Source organism: Lathyrus oleraceus, chromosome 4 (genome assembly GCF_024323335.1).
Source record: "Lathyrus oleraceus cultivar Zhongwan6 chromosome 4, CAAS_Psat_ZW6_1.0, whole genome shotgun sequence".
Lineage (NCBI taxonomy): Eukaryota > Viridiplantae > Streptophyta > Magnoliopsida > Fabales > Fabaceae > Lathyrus > Lathyrus oleraceus.
Genome location: NC_066582.1, coordinates 485,668,598 through 485,684,763, shown reverse-complemented (window position 1 = coordinate 485,684,763; position 16,166 = coordinate 485,668,598). Strand labels below are relative to the sequence as shown.

General features: G+C 37.7%; 2 protein-coding genes across 2 annotated transcripts; one reads left to right on the top strand and one right to left on the bottom strand.

Annotated features, from left to right (window-relative positions):
• Window positions 1-8,033: 8,033 nt before the first annotated feature.
• On the bottom strand, window positions 8,034-8,633 carry LOC127138126 (galactinol synthase 2). Its single transcript, XM_051064526.1, has 4 exons — window positions 8,540-8,633; window positions 8,359-8,459; window positions 8,151-8,270; window positions 8,034-8,057 (listed from the first exon to the last, which is right to left on the bottom strand). The coding sequence occupies exons 1-4, from the start codon at window positions 8,631-8,633 to the stop codon at window positions 8,034-8,036; spliced, it is 339 nt and encodes a 112-aa protein (XP_050920483.1).
• Window positions 8,634-12,497: 3,864 nt separating this feature from the next.
• Window positions 12,498-12,956, top strand: LOC127138125 (uncharacterized mitochondrial protein AtMg00810-like). The gene has a single exon (XM_051064524.1). The coding sequence runs from the start codon at window positions 12,498-12,500 to the stop codon at window positions 12,954-12,956; it is 459 nt and encodes a 152-aa protein (XP_050920481.1).
• The last annotated feature ends 3,210 nt before the right edge of the window (window positions 12,957-16,166 follow it).

The window sequence follows — 16,166 nt, the reverse complement described above, 5'->3', positions numbered from 1 at the left end:
ACTGTGGACTTTGAGCCTTCAACACTTGGCCAAATTGCATCAAAATGAACCTTGGATCAGGTAAGCTCTCTAGAACACCCGCAGAGCCTTTATTTCATAGAAGAACCCTTCCTCTCTTGCACGGATGGATTCCCCTGATCAGTTTTGCCTGATAAAATGCAATATGCTATGCAATGCTAAGGCAATGTTAATGACCTAAAAAATGAAATGAATGTACAAATGGGAGGTGCAAATTTGAGGTGCTACACGTACACTAGGTAGCATCTGAGGACTTGAAGGTCTAACTGGGTCGTACATTAGACCGTCTCTGAGCAGAATGAGCCGTCCGTTAGGCTGAATCAGATGATGAAAGGGGTAGTCGTACGCTAGACTACACTTCAGAAATGTACCGTACACTAGGTAGCATCTGAGGACTTGAAGGTCTAACTGGGTCGTACATTAGACCGTCTCTGAGCAGAATGAGCCGTCCGTTAGGCTGAATCAGATGATGAAAGGGGTAGTCGTACGCTAGACTACACTTCAGAAATATACCGTACACTAGGTAGCATCTGAGGACTTGAAGGTCTAACTGGGTCGTACATTAGACCGTCTCTGAGCAGAATGAGCCGTCCGTTAGGCTGAATCTGATGATGAAAGGGGTAGTCGTACGCTAGACTACACTTCAGAAATGTACCGTACGCTAGGTAGCATATGAGGGAATGAACATTCGAATGGGTCGTACGCTAGACCGTCTTGAAATAGTTGAAGGAATCATATGTTGGGCTGAATCAGAATGAGCCGTACACTAGGCTATATCCGATGATGTTTGTATATGTTGTATTTGTAATAAATGTCTGGGATGGGCTTATAGATGCCATCGTTAGGAGAATGTCAGAATGAATGTTGACATGGAGTATATCTGAAAGATGTATCTGAACCTTGAATGTAATCAATAGGAGTATCCGTCTGACTGGATCTTTACTTTGACTGTATCAGGAGGATAATTAACCTGAAAAATAAAGTTAGCTTCATGCCATGTCATGATGCATGAGATGTTTTATGCTTCTGAAAATAAATGCGGTCATTGTATGCATGTGTATGATGTGAAATGATGTGAAATGATATAATGAATGAATTGTGTGTGGGGAAGTTTTGCCGGGGGAAAGATAAATCCAATATTCTGGTTGGAAATACTTGTATTGATGACCCTTTCTTAGCTGGGGGGTATTTGATTTCTGTCTGATGGTGGAAACACTCAACATAGCCTGGCTTGGGACGGAAGAGATGACCAGTCTGTCTGGTGGTGCCAACCTCTTCTGGGAAATAGCTGGTTTATGCTGGGGAATAGAATTAGCAACCGGATTCATTGGAACGCATGGTTAGACCTTCTCCTCGATCCTGAAGTCTTTTGTAATTGCTATTGCTATTTTATGTACGTATTTTTGGTAAACATCGATCATATTCAAATGCATATATTAATTCAAATTAAATCAATGGACGTTTACGCAAACAAAACAGAAAAAGTAAAAACAAAATCATCTTTTTGGAAATAAAATTGTATTGATTTTGAAAGAGGGCCTATAAACAGGCAATTCGTGTACAGGGAGACAGAAATCCTAGTAAGAGGAAATTGTCGTGAACATAAAGAAAAAGCTATGAAGGAAAAGTCCTATTGATTTTAATTCTGCTACTGTCATTATGTCTTCAAGCATCTCATCTCCTGCGGTCGGATAGAAGTGATTGGCTTGTTCAGTCCCTTTGACTTGGGTGAAGCTGACTGAGAACGGGACATAGTCATACGCTTTTAATCCCTAATTTTTGCCTGGACCACCTTTTCAGGTTTTCAGTCCACCAGGATACCCTTTTTTGCCCAAGCCGCCTTTTCAGGTTTTCGACTCGTCGGGTGTACATTTTTACATGTTTATCCCTAATTTTTGCCCGAACCCTTTCGGTTCGCCGGGATGCCCTTACTTTTGCCTAGGTACGTCGACCTAGCGGGTCTTTTTTATGCGTAGTATTTTTTGACTATGTCTGCGTTCACGGGATGTGGGAAGTCTTCGCCATCCATTGTAGCAAGTATCATGGCTTCACCAGAGAATACCTTCTTAATTACAAATGACCCTTCGTATGTGGGAGTCCATTTGCCTCTAGGATCACCTTGTGGTAGAATGATACGCTTGATCACCAAGTCGCCGACTTGATACACCTGTCTTTTGACCTTTTTGTTAAATGCCTGGGTAATGCGCTTCTGATATATCTGCCCATGACAAACAGCCGCGAGTCTCTTTTCATCAATCAAATTTATCTGATCGAGTCGAGTCTGAATCCATTCACCTGCATCTTTCATGATTCTTATAGAGGGAATCTGAACTTCCACTGGTAAAACGGCTTCCATTCCGTAGACTAAAGAGAAGGGAGTTGCCCCCGTCGAAGTGCGTACTGAAGTGCGATAACCATGAAGAGCAAATGGTAACATCTCATGCCAATCTTTGTATGTTACTGTCATCTTTTGTATAATCTTCTTAATATTCTTATTAGCAGCTTCCACGGTGCCGTTCATCTTTGGCCGGTACGGAGAAGAGTTATGGTGTTTTATCTTGAACTGCGTGCAGAGTTCAGTAATCATCTTGTTGTTCAAATTGGAGAGAGTAGGTTTCTCAGATGTATATTTGATAAGATCCATCTTAGAAATCAATAAAGTGGTATGATTCAACATATACTGTCTTAGTCGGCGAGCAGCCTAAGCCAAAGCATAGCAAGCTTTCTCGAGCTGTGAGTATCTTGTTTCACAGTCGGTACCTTTTGCTAAGGTATTATATTGCATGCTCTTTTCGACCAGACTCGTCATGTTGCCCCAACATACCCCATTGAATTTTCTAACACGGTCAAATACATGATTAGAGGTCTTCCTTCAACTGGTGGCATCAGAATTGGAGGTTCTTGGAGATACTTCTTGATTTTGTCAAAAGCTTCTTGACATTCATCATTCCATATTATCTCTTGATTTTTCCTCAGTAATGTTCTTGTCTACTTCAGTACCCAGATTCAGTTGATTCCTCATGCGGCTGTATGGTCTTTTCTTCTTGCAGTACCAGTCTGGCAAGTTCTCCAGGTACTTCACAATCTTCCTCACTTCCATCCTCGGTTTGGTATATCGGATTTTCGAAGTCATAATTAACAGTAGCAGGATTATTATCAACAGGATCCAGAGTGGATATGGATACGCAATTTGTTACGTGAGTGTGTGCAAGAAAACATAGCTTGTTTGAAAAATGACAGGGAAGATAAAGAGCGCAATATTTGAATGCAAAAAAGTCCATTGATTTATTGAATGTGAATATGCTTATGAAAATGACAAGACATTTAACCAAATTTGATACACTAAATAAGCAATAACAATTATTCCTGACTAAAGGAAATCGGGATAGTGTCTTCAGCCTTCCAATTATTGAGTCTGTCACCAATTGTTGGGAAAATCCAACTATCCAAGTCACAATCGTTATCAGCATCTTCCACAGCATTGACAGTCTCGTCATGGTTAGGCAGAGGGGCAGCGATGTCATTAGGAGTCTCCGGAGGATCGGAGGTGGCCGCCTGTATCTTTCCACTTCGAATGCCGCGTTCAACATGCTCACCTGTCAATATAAGTTCAGTGAAACCCGACGAGGAACTCCTCAATAGATGGCTGTAGAATGGGCCAGTCAGTGTGCTCATGAACATGTCCATTAATTCTCGATCAGTCATGGGGGGTTTGACTCTGCCAGCCAAATCTCTCCATTTCTGAGCATATTCCTTGAAGCTTTCTTTGGATCCCATAGTCATATTCTGCAACTGTAGCCGAGTAGGCGCTAGTTCAGAATTATACTGGTACTGCTTGTAGAAGGCTGTTGCTAAATCAGTCCAGGTGTGGATGTTAGAGCTCTCGAGCTGATAATACCATTCCAACTGTGTGCCAGACAGACTCTCTTGGAAGAAATGGATCCAAAGCTTCCTATCAGTGGTATACGGCTGAATCTTTCTCACATAAGCTCTCAGATGTATCTGAGGACAAGATGCCCCATCGTATATAGTGAAAGTGGGGACCTTGAATTTGCGGGGAATGACCACATCAGAGACTAGACCCAAGCTTTCGAAATCCAGACCGGGCGCCTTTTGACCCTCCATAGCTAGCATGCGTTCTTCCAGCAACTTATACTTATCATCTTTTGGAGAGTATTGTTCATTCTCATAATCTTCGTCCTCCTGGCTGAAAGGATCAACATTCTCATCTTCTGAATCATTCTCTGTCTCCTCTTCTTGATCCTTCGGAATTCTAATCTCGACTCCTGCGGCCCGTCCTTTAAGCCTTCTTCCCGGGTTAATGTAACTCACAGGTTTCTTGTCTTTCTTCTCGAGCAAGAGAACCTTCAGTTCCTCCTGCCCCTTGGATAGGTTCAAGATCATCTCCTGGAGTTGAGCATTCTGAGCATGGAGATCTTTGACAGTTTGTTCGAGGTCCATTATTCTGTTTGGAGGAAAACCGTGAGAACATTGATCCTTTTAGAGTACCTGTTATGCAATGTTATGTTATGCTATGCAATGTATGAAATGTTTTCAATGTTTAAAGTCCTTGAAATGGTTAGTACAATGCCATGACGTTAGGATGTTATGATGTTATAATGTTATGATGTTATGACGTTAAGTAAATAACAAGCACAAGCAAGTCACACAACCATCATTCCTGAGTTTTAAGGCTTGCATGAGTTCCATAGGTAAGTACCCTCCCCACTGAAGTTTGGTTGGTTCAACCTGTCCTAGAATAGTAACCGGGTTCTAACAGGATCTCCAATCATTGACCTTCCTTTAAGTCCACTTCAGTGCAACACCAAGTGGTTGACCGAAGCTTCCCTAAAGTCCAATCTCAAAGAGTGTAGTATCGAGTCTCAACCAACCCCAGTCGGAACCGAAGTCAGTTATCTCACTACTTTCTAATGGCTAGGATGAGTCAATTAGGGTTCTAAAGGTCTGGTTAATGCTTTGATGACACCACGCGGAAGCCAAATTTTTCCTCAAGTAAACATGAGGAACATCAGGACATCCAAAGTGTCACATTAACCGTAGCCATCATTTTGACCATTCCAGTATACGCCGGATAGTCGCGATGATCTATTGCTACTTACCTAAGGTACACTAGATCCGGGTGTAGGATCTTTCACTCGAAAATACCCTTAAAAGAAGGAACAATTTGAAAACATAAATGATTTTTTTAAGGTGACCTCTCTTTGTAGGTCCCCAGCAGAGTCGCCAGTTCTGTCATACGGTGAACTGACTTTTTGTGTTTTTTGCTTTGTAAAGCAAATGTCGCGGTTAGCAAGAGTCGCCACCGACTTTTCTTTTATCCAATAAGGAAAGGCGGAAAAGAACAGGAAAGACCTTAATTTAGATTTTGGGTTCGGGAGGTACATTATACAAAGGGAAGGTGTTAGCACCCTTTGTATCCATGATTATCCATGGGCTCTTAATTGCTTGATCACTTATGTTTTTCTTGTCTGAAAAAGTGTGTGAGAGCTGTTTAGAAAATGTTTTGAAAAGAGAGTTAACTTTGTAATGATTCTTGTACGAATGTATACAAAGTATTTATCTCGTTTAATTTTGAAAGCTGTTTAGAAAAATATAACTTGACAATGATTCTAGTACGAATGTATGCCAAGTGGTGATTTTCTAATGGAGGTTTTGAAAAGTGTGAGGTGTGAAAAGTAGTTTTAGTTGTGAGCAAGCATTTAGGAGTTATACCTACCCAAGGTCTTTATGGGCATTTCCTATCCTTATGAGGGTAAAACTGTCCTTACTATTGAGAAGTAAGTAGTTTTATCCTTTGGATGTAAAAGGGTCATCGTAGGGTCATCGATTGGTCATTGAAGGCAACATTTGTAAGGATACCTTAGCATTCGAAGGGACGATCATCATTTAACCGTAGGCTGTACCGAAGGGTCATCGAGGGACAAAGGCAACATTCGAGGGACTATGATGATTTAACCGAAGGGTCTTTGCTAAGTGCATCCCCACATTCGCGGGACATGACCATAATACCGTAATATCGTAGGGTAACAAAGAGAGGTCCAAGATCGCATATTTAAAGGCAAAGTTTTACAATAGCCGTAATCGATTAAGTAATTAGGTCCACATTAAAATCGATGAAATCAATACATTAAAATCAGCTAGGTAATTTAGGATGAATCTCCACATGAAAATTAAGTAATTCAGAATCCATCTCCATAAGGGTGTCCCACACATAAAGTGGAATACCTAGCCGGCCGTTTCCTCGGGAATATGTAAGCCTTTACACAATTCAGCACACGGGTTAGAACATCGAGATAAAGTACAATTGAAAATTGCACCACAAAATAAACACAACAGTCATAAAGTCAGGCCAAATAATGCAGAATTATAATAAATCTTGATTAGATAAACATAAGGCAGAACAGAAAAGAAACAAAACAGCCACTGTCTCGTTCGCTCCTGCTTCGCCTAGCGAAGGCTTAGCGAGTGCTCGCTACAGGCTCGCTTAGCGATGTGTTAGCGAGCGGCTACGGGTTTTGAGTTTGATAGCAGCATGATCTCCGGAACCCTGCACTTTATGGCATTGAATTACAGGAATAGCATGGACAAACATTCAGGATATTCAGGCATACTTAAATTCACATGTGAAATCAAATTACATATCCGAAAATTTAATCATGACGCCTTATGTATGTAGAGATTACCGATTAAAAGCATAAAACAGTAGCGATGCGCAAACCTGTTTGCAACTGAGCTGCGATGTTGAAGGGACTGACCACTCTTGGTATCGGATGGAGTTGGGCGGAGGTAACTTTGGTGCGGATGAGCGGCCTTCAGGGTTTCTTTACTCTGAATTCTCTGGGTTAGCAGGGTTTACTGTCTATGCCAGGGTTTCTGCCCGTCTTCGTCTGTCGTTCCCTCCCCCTTTTTCTGACTGAAGCTTGGCTATTTATAATGCTCTTGTTGTGACCTAATGGGCTCAGAATGAAGCCCAGAATTTTCTGATATTCGCAAGCTTCGCTAGGCGAGTGGCATAGCGAAGGGTTCGCTAGGCGAAGGATTTGCTCGCCTAGCGAGCATGACAGTTTGGGTCATTTCCTCGGTTTGGCCACCTGTGAACTGGGTCTTGGTTCTTTTAAGATCAATGCCTTGAAAAATAAGTGGGAGTGCCTTAGAAATGCCTTGTAATATTAACGGTCAAATTTTGGGGTATGACAGGATGTCTCCACTTTCTATGTGGGACTTAAAGCAAAGCATTAAATGCTATTTAACTCTTTTGTCATTTTGGAACTAATATTGCAAAACAATTTCCAACACTCTAAAGTGTTAGCCGTCACTAAATCTATTAAAAATGGAATTGAAAACAGATTTGTATTTCCCTCTCTAAGCTATTAGAGACGGATTTGAAAACCGTCTCTCATTAGAGACAAAATAAATTTCTCTGTCTCTATTCTTATAATTTCGTCACTAAAAATACGCAATGTCTCTATTCTCTGTCTGTATTCATTTTCAATATCAAACACACCGAACTCCATTTCTATAGAAATGACGTGTCTATTTAGTAAAATTTATTTTAGCAAATACTATCATTAAAGGTCTTTAATAAATAATAACTATTTTTTTTCTTCCTAATAAATGATTATTTTAAGAGAAAAAAGAATATGCATTGGTATAAAATATTTTTATATTGTCAATAAATGAGATCCGTGTATCCGTCACATCATATTTTTATTTATAAAATACTGTTATGATTTAATAATGTAAAATATTTTGATTGGACGTCTATGTAATATTTTTTTACACTAATATTCATTATCTTTAACCTCTTATTTTAATATTAAATTTCTTTTATTAAATCAAACTCTAGAATGTCACAATCAAATTTAGATGAACATCGAGTTTAAAAGATTGAGATAAAAATACTTGTTATTGTTACAACATATTAATTGCACCACTATAGGATATCAAATATTGTAACCAAATCATAAAAAACCACCCATCTCATATCTTTCATATCACATATAGTAAGGCTTAGAACCCTGTAATTAATCAACCCAGTTTAACAAAATTTAAATTTATGTTCTAAATATAAAACTATTAATCGGTTTCTTCCAAAAATAATAAAAACTTACAGCTGCACAGTAATGAACCACTTTAACTTTCTCAAGGTGACTCCACAACATAGCCAGCACAAGATTATAAACATTAGGAATCCGCTTATACTTGTCATTGAAGTACATGTTCAAAAACTCCTGCACAACATGAATAAAAACTTATTAAGCACGCTTCATAACCCAATCAAGTGAGAATTTTTAGTAATTAATTAAATATTAGTAGTGCCTGTTCAGCAAAGGAAGTTGGTTTATTCAGTTTTTGCTGCTCTTTTCTATTCCGACTTGCTTTCGAATCCGTATCGAAAGTTGTTGACGAATAAAAATGAACTAAAAAATATTAAAATAAATTTGAATAACATGCGATATACAATTTCTCGTAATGTGACCTCATGTGGCCTCACAAAAACAATCTATCACAGCATATAAATAGTTATTTGGCAAATCAAATAGTAAATGGTCAATGTTTTCGAAAACTTGTATATCGCCGTCAAGGTAAATCATCTTTTCATAGAAGATTCAAACATGGCTGGTGGACCTTTCTGGTATGCTAGTGGAGCCACTATTCAAATATGTAAAGTTTATAACTCTAAGTTTTAATATATATTGGAATTTGCACAATGGAAAATGAAATAAGACTTATACTTGACAATGATTAGGTGATGTTACTTCTTGGTGGTTCTGCGGTTGGAAATGCATTAATTGGAGTCGATATGTTGCTAGCTTTGTTAAAATTAATGTGTTGTAATCACCACTATCTTTAGTATGTATTAGGAAAGAATTGTAACCATCATATTATAATAATTGTCTTTATTTAGATTTATGGTAGAGTTGTATCATTAAGATTGAAAGAATCAAAGAGTTCTCATCTTGATTACCAATTTATTGTCTCTTATGTCAGTTTCCTTTAAGCCTATATAAAAGTGAGTGTGTGGTGGATTCAATAATATAAGAGTATTTAAAAAATATATATTTTCTTACTCTAAATTATGCAACAATATAATTTATCATATACCACCTTTAGAGTACCACCAACAGTGTGGTATCAGAGTTGCAGAAGAAAAAAAAAGGCTTCCATAAGCAACTCTTCTACAGTTTATAGCAATATTAAACTTCCTTTGTTTGAAGGAGAAAATTATGATTTTTGGACTGTTAAAATGGAGACTCTATTCACCTCTTTGGATGTCTTGGAGTTCGTCCAAAACGGGTATGAAGAACCAACACCAACAAAGGCTGAAGAATCAAGCCAACGACTTGAAGAATTGAAGAATAAAAAGAAGATCACAGATGCTGGAGTTCTCGAGATGATTCAAAGAGAAGTCTTTATATCCATTTTTCCAAGGATTATGAGAGCAAAAACATCAAAGGAAGCATGGAATATTCTACAACAAGAGTTTGAAGGAGACTCAAAGGTGAGAACTGTGAAACTTCAATCTCTTAAGAGAGACTATGAAAATGAAAGAATGAAAGAGAATGGTTTGAATGAATACTTTAATAGACTCTCTGAATTGGTGAATCAAATGAAGTCACATGGAGATACTATAGATGATCGCATAATTGTTGATAAAATTCTGATTAGTTTGACAGAAAAATTTGATCCTATGATGGCTGTTATAAAAGAAACTAAGGACCTATCAACTATGTTTGTTCAAGGGTTGATGGGGTCTTTGAGGCCCTACGGACAAAGGTTGTTACGACACTCTGAAAAATCAGTTGAGAGTGTCTTTCAATCTAAACTCAACATTCAACCCAACAATGGTGAAAATAAGCCCCCAATACAAAATAGATGTGAGTATTCTAGAGGTGGCAGATTTGAAAGAGGCATGGGCAGAGGAATAAGCTCACGAGGAAGAGGAAGAGGCGTGAATGGAGGAAGATGGTATGAAGGAGCATCAAATAAATGGTGCAAAATCTGTAAGAGTAACACTCACAACGAGAATGATTGCTGGAACAAGGGCAAACCACAATGTCACAATTGCAAGAGATTCGTGCATATTCAAAAGGATTGTCGTTTTGTCAATCAACGACATGCTTCATTTGCAGAAGGAGAAAATGATGAAGGTAATTTGTTCTTTGCTTGTCAAAAAGAATTTCAAGAAGATAAAAATGTGTGGTATTTGGATAGCGGTTGTAACAACCATATGACCGGAAAGAAAGAAGCTTTTATAAACATTGATTCTTCATTTTGCTCAAAAGTTAAATTGGGAAATGGAGAACATGTTGAAGTAAAAGGAAAAGGCAGCATTGGAGTTACAACAAAGCAAGGAAGCAAAGTCATTCATGACACTCTTTATGTGCCAGAGTTGGATGAGAACTTGCTAAGCATTGGACAACTTTTGGAGCATGACTATTCTCTAAATTTTGAGAATCGTGAATGCAGAATTTTTGATTCAAAGAGAAGAAATGTTGTTGTTGTAAAATGACCAGTAATAGAAGCTTTCCACTTTCTCTTAATTATAAAAAAAAAATTCAGTATGATGGCTAGAGAAGAAAATGACTCTTGTTTATGGAACAAGAGACTTGGGAACTTGAACTACAATAGTCTCAAGTTGCTTTATCAAAAGAAGATGGTGTATGGGCTGCCAATAATTGAAGAAAAATCTGATGTGTGTGAAGGATGTATGCTTGGCAAACACCACCGCCATCCATTTCCAAAGGAAGGAGTATGGAGAGCCAAACAATGGTTGTAACTTGTACACACAGATGCGTGTGGTCCTATGAATATTTTGTCTCATGGAAAAAACAGGTATTTTATCTTGTTTATTGATGATTTTACCCGCATGACATGTGTATATTTTATGAGACAAAAATATGATGTTTTTGTAATTTTTAAGAAGTTTAAAGCTTTTGTTGAAAAACAAAGTGCTAGGTTTATAAAAATGTTGAGAAGTGACAGGGGGAAGGAGTACACCTCGAATGAATTTCACAAATTTTGTGAAGATGAAGGTGTTCAAAGACACCTCACTGTTGGCTATACACCTCAGCAAAACGGTGTATCTGAAAGAAAGAACCAAACCATGATGGAGATGGCGAATTCTATGCTACTTGAAAAAGGTTTGCCTAAAACCTTTTGGCCTGAGGCTGTTAATACTATTGTGTATTTGCTGAATAGATTTCCAACAAAGGTTGTATGGAATAAGACTCCATTTGAAGCTTGGAGTGGAAGAATACCTTCAGTTAACCACCTTAAAGTTTTTGGGTGTGTTTGCTATGCTCAAATTCCTAAACAAAAGAGGACAAAGCTGGAAGAAACAAGTGAAAGATGTATCTTTATTGGCTATAGTTCCATGTCAAAGGGCTATAGACTTTACAATTTGAAGACAAACAAGGTGATCGTTAGTCGGGATGTTGTATTTGATGAGAAGGCTTCTTAGAATTGGGAAGAAGACAAAATGAAGGAGAAAACATTCCCTGCAATTTTATTACAACAAAATCCAGCGACTGAAAATGAGCAACCAACCCCATGTACACCAAGTTCTTCATCCTCTCTAAGTTCACCAATTTCAAGTTCATCATCTCCCAGCTCAACTCCAATAAAATTGAAGGACTTGAGTTATATTTATGCAAGGTGGAATTATTGTGTTGTGGAACCAAATTTTTTTGATGAAGCAATCAAAGAAGATGTTTGGAGGAATGCGATGCAAGAAGAAATAAATGCAATTGAAAAGAACAAAACATGGCAGCTAGTTGAAAAGCCAAATGACAAAGAAGCTATTGGAGTAAAGTGGGTGTACAAATTGAAACATAATCCAGATTGTTCAATCCAAAGAGCCAAGGCTAGGTTAGTAGTCAAAGGCTATGCACAACAACCTGGAATTGACTATAGTGAGACTTTTGCTCCGGTTGCACGTTTGGACACCGTGAGAATAATCATTCCGTTAACAGGTCAAAAAGGTTGGAATTTGTGCCAACTTGATGTGAAGTCAGCTTTCTTGAATGGAGAATTAAAAGAAGAGGTGTATGTGCAGCAACCTCAAGGCTTTGTGACTAAAGGCCAGGAGGAAAACGTTTACAAGTCGAAGAAAGCTCTCTATGGGTTGAAACAAGCCCCTAGAGCGTGGTATATTGAAATGGATAACTACTTCATTCAACAAGAATTTCAAAGAAGTCAAAGTGAGCCTACCTTGTATGTGAAGCATCAAGGTAAAGATGATATCCTTCTTGTTGCCTTTTATGTTAATGATTTGGTGTATACAGGTAACAACAAGAAAATGATTGAAAATTCTAAAATAAAAATGATGAAAAAATATGAGATGCGTGATCTTGGTTTGTTGCATCATTTTCTTGGTATTGAGGTTTACCAAGATGAATATGGAGTTTTTATTTGTCAAAAGAGATAATGCCGAAAATATTTTGAAAAAGTTTGGCATGTATGGCTGCAAACCTATTGATATTCCTTTAGTGGTGAATGAAAAATTAAAGAAGGAAGATGATGGAAGATTAGTAGATGCAAGAATGTATAGAAGTTTGGTTGGAAGTTTGTTTTATCTTACAGCTTCAAGGCCCAATCTAATGTTTGCTGCTAGTTTACTCTCAAGATTCATGAGTAAACCAAGTCATTTACATCTCGGGGCAGCAAAAAGAGTTCTAAGGTATGTCATGGGAACCATGGAGCATGGAATCAGATTCGAGAAGAATTCTAAACTTGAAGCTAAAGGCTATTGCGATAGTGATTGGGCCGGAAGTGTTGATGATATGAAGAGCACTTCAGCTTATGTATTCAACCTTGGTTCGGGTGTGATCTCTTGGTGCTCAAAGAAGCAAGATACTGTGGCACAATCTTTAGCTGAAGCTGAGTATTTAGCAGCTGGTTTGGATACACAATAATCACTTTGGTTGAGAAGAATATTAGAAGATATTGGAGAGAAACAAGAGGGAAGTCTATAGCTTCATTGTGACAACAAATCAGCTATTACCATGACAAAAAATCCTGCTTTTCATAGTCGGACCAAACACATTAACATAAAGCATCATTTCATTCGAAGTGTGATTGAAGAAGGAGATCTGTAGTTAGCTTTCTGCAGTTCACAAGAGCAGTTTACATACATTTTTACTAAAGTACTACCTAGAGGAAATTTTCAGCAACTTAGAGAAGCAATGAAAGTTAAAGAGTAACACATTAAGGGGGAGTGTTAAAATTAATATGTTGTAACCACAACTATCTCTAGTATGTATTATGAGAGAATTGTAACCATCACATTATAATAATTGTCTTTATTTAGATTTATGGTAGAGTTGTATCATTAAGATTGAGAGAACCAAAGAGTCCTCATCTTGATTAACAACTTATTGTCTCATATGTCAGTTTCCTTTAAGCCTATATAAAAGTGAGTGTGTGGTGGATTCAATTATATAAGAGTATTCAAAAAATATATATTTTCTTACTCTAAATTCTACAACAATATAATTTATCATATACCACCTCTAGAATACCATCAACAAGCTTTCTAATACCACTTGGAGTAATTGTCTATATACTAGCTGGTGGATTAAAGGCCACATTCTTAGAAAGCTATATATGTTTCTGTTTGCTTTCAATTTTCAGCGTAGAATAATCACTGCATATATGAAAACAAACTATTAAAACTATTACAATTCAATAACTTAAAGGACCCTTGATATAATTTTGTCATTTCTTTATCTATTTGATAGTTTTTAGGAATAAAAGAAAGGACTCAAGTTGGGTCCAAACTCTTCAACCAAGTTCTAGATCCAAAAGCAGCAACACTGGTACATCAAAAATGAAACTAATATGAGTTAATTTATTAAAGTCTGATACAATAATTTGAATTTACATTAAAACATAAACATGTATAAGAAAAATGCATAAATATTTCCCATTTCTCTATTTTTTCTAAAGTACAATAAAAGAAAAATCAAACCAAACTTGAGGTTTTCTAAAGTACAATAAAAGAAAAATCAAACCAAACTTGAGACATGATTTAAAATCTCAGGGAGGGAGGGAGAGAGAGAGAGAGAGAGAGAGTCATCTATTCTTTTATTACAAGCTCTTTGGAGGTTGCTTCAAACCATATAATGCATTCTTCAACTTGTAGAACTTCATCTCTTAGTTTTTCACAATTAAACACCGATTACATGTCCATTTGGTGATTACTGCATTAACCTAGGATGAGAATGCATCCTATACATTTATACAAATATTACATTATGATTAGGAACCAAAATAACCAAAAGAAATAACAGAAGAATACAAATTTCAGGCTCGTAACCAGTTACAACTGACATTGAAATTAAATCCATTCAGTCGTAACCAGTTAACACCATAGGTTAATTGGTTAGTGCCACAGGTTAACCAGTTACGAAATCTCCACTTTTCTGCTACTTGGAAATGCTACTGACCTTGTTGTAACCGGTTACACCCCCGTGTTAGCCGGTTACAACACTTGAATTACTTGAAATACATTCAACACACCACCTTAATTTAAGTGCTCCAAGTCTTTCATGCTCATACTCATCTTCAAACTCTTGAACATATCATTTATGACTCCCTTAGTCAACAAATCAACCACTTGGTCTTCACATATGCCATATCCCAATCATAACATTCTTTTACTAATAAGTTCCCTCAAGTAGTAAAATCTCATCACAATATGCTTACTCCTCCCATGTGAAATTGTGTTCTTAGAAAGATTAATCGCGAAAACATTGTCAACCAAGAGTGTAACAACCTCACCCTCACTGCTTCCTAGCTCCTCCAATAGATTCATAAGCCACACATCTTGGCACACACATAACGAAGCGACAATGTACTGGGTCTCACAAGATGAGAGTGCAATTACTGGTTCCTTCTTTGAACACCATGAGATTGGTTTTCCACCAAACATAAAGATGTATCCAGATATAGACTTTCGATCATCTTATCCGCACTAATTGGAATCGATAAAATTGAGCAAATTGAATTTTCTTCCCGTATCCGCTGCGGAAAAGTGAATTTCGCAGCCAACAGAACCTTTGACATATCTTAGGATCCTATTGACTGCTTCCAAGTCAGACACCTTTAGTATCCTCATTAATCTACTCACAATATCGACACTAAACACCAAGTTCGACCTCGTATTACACAAATAACGCAAGGATCCAATCAACCTCCTATACTGAGTTAGATCAACATCTTGCTCAATAACATTCTTAGACAACCGCAACCTTGGTTGTGATGGAGTAATGACAACATTATAATGCTCCATTTTAAACTTCTTTAATATCTCAAGAGCAAACCTTCTTTGGTGCACGTGAAGGAGAATTGCGGTCCAAAACGCAGCGGAAATTAAAATTTTCTCCTTTAGAGATCCTTACGAATGGTCATGATCAGTGATAGAATATTTACCTCTTGTGACGATTGAAACCTTTGGTGCAGATCTCTTGTGACGATCAAAACCTTTGATGCAGATCCACGGAGCGATCACGAACGTTGAACGATGACAACGTCTCTACTCAGTCCACACGAACGGGTTCCTTCAATCTCAGTGCTAGCTGGTACGAATGAAGGCTTTGAGTGAGAGAGAGAGAGAGAGTGAAAACGAAAAGAATGCAACCGCCATTTTTTGCTTCTGCACAAGGGTTCTATTTATAGAACCACTTGTGTGGGCTTCAAGCTAAAAGCCCACTTAAGTGTATTTTGGCCCATATCTTATAATATGCCCAAAATCACTTAAGCTCATGGTACCTTACCATATTTCGTATTCTACTCAAGTACACCGTACCTTACGATGTTCTATAACTCACTTAAGGGCACCGTACCTTACGGTATTCCTTAGTTACTCTATCTCTCATCAATCCGTCCTTTGTGTGTGACCCTGTAGGTTTTCGTGACGTTGGCAATTATATTAAATCACACATTTAACATAATAAACAGTGAGCGGTATCTAGCAACACATCACTGCTACCCAAAACACGAAAATGTCATGTGATCTGACAATTCCTTCTGTGATAATACTTATGTGTATAATTACCCTTTTGCCCTTATGTCTATATTGAACACAAGGCATAGACCGTGTCATCCTTGTCCAGTTCAATATT

Bases quoted from the DNA above. Each gene is read 5' to 3' on its own strand.
- LOC127138126 (XM_051064526.1), bottom strand. From the start codon at position 8,633: ATGATTTACCTTGACGGCGATATACAAGTTTTCGAAAACATTGACCAT. The intron at 8,460-8,539 runs GTTTTTGTGAGG...AATATTTTTTAG, and splicing joins TTTATATGCTGTGATAGATT to TTCATTTTTATTCGTCAACA. The intron at 8,058-8,150 runs GTAAGTTTTTAT...GATTAATTACAG, and splicing joins TGGTTCATTACTGTGCAGCT to GGTTCTAAGCCTTACTATAT.
- LOC127138125 (XM_051064524.1), top strand. From the start codon at position 12,498: ATGTATGGCTGCAAACCTATTGATATTCCTTTAGTGGTGAATGAAAAA.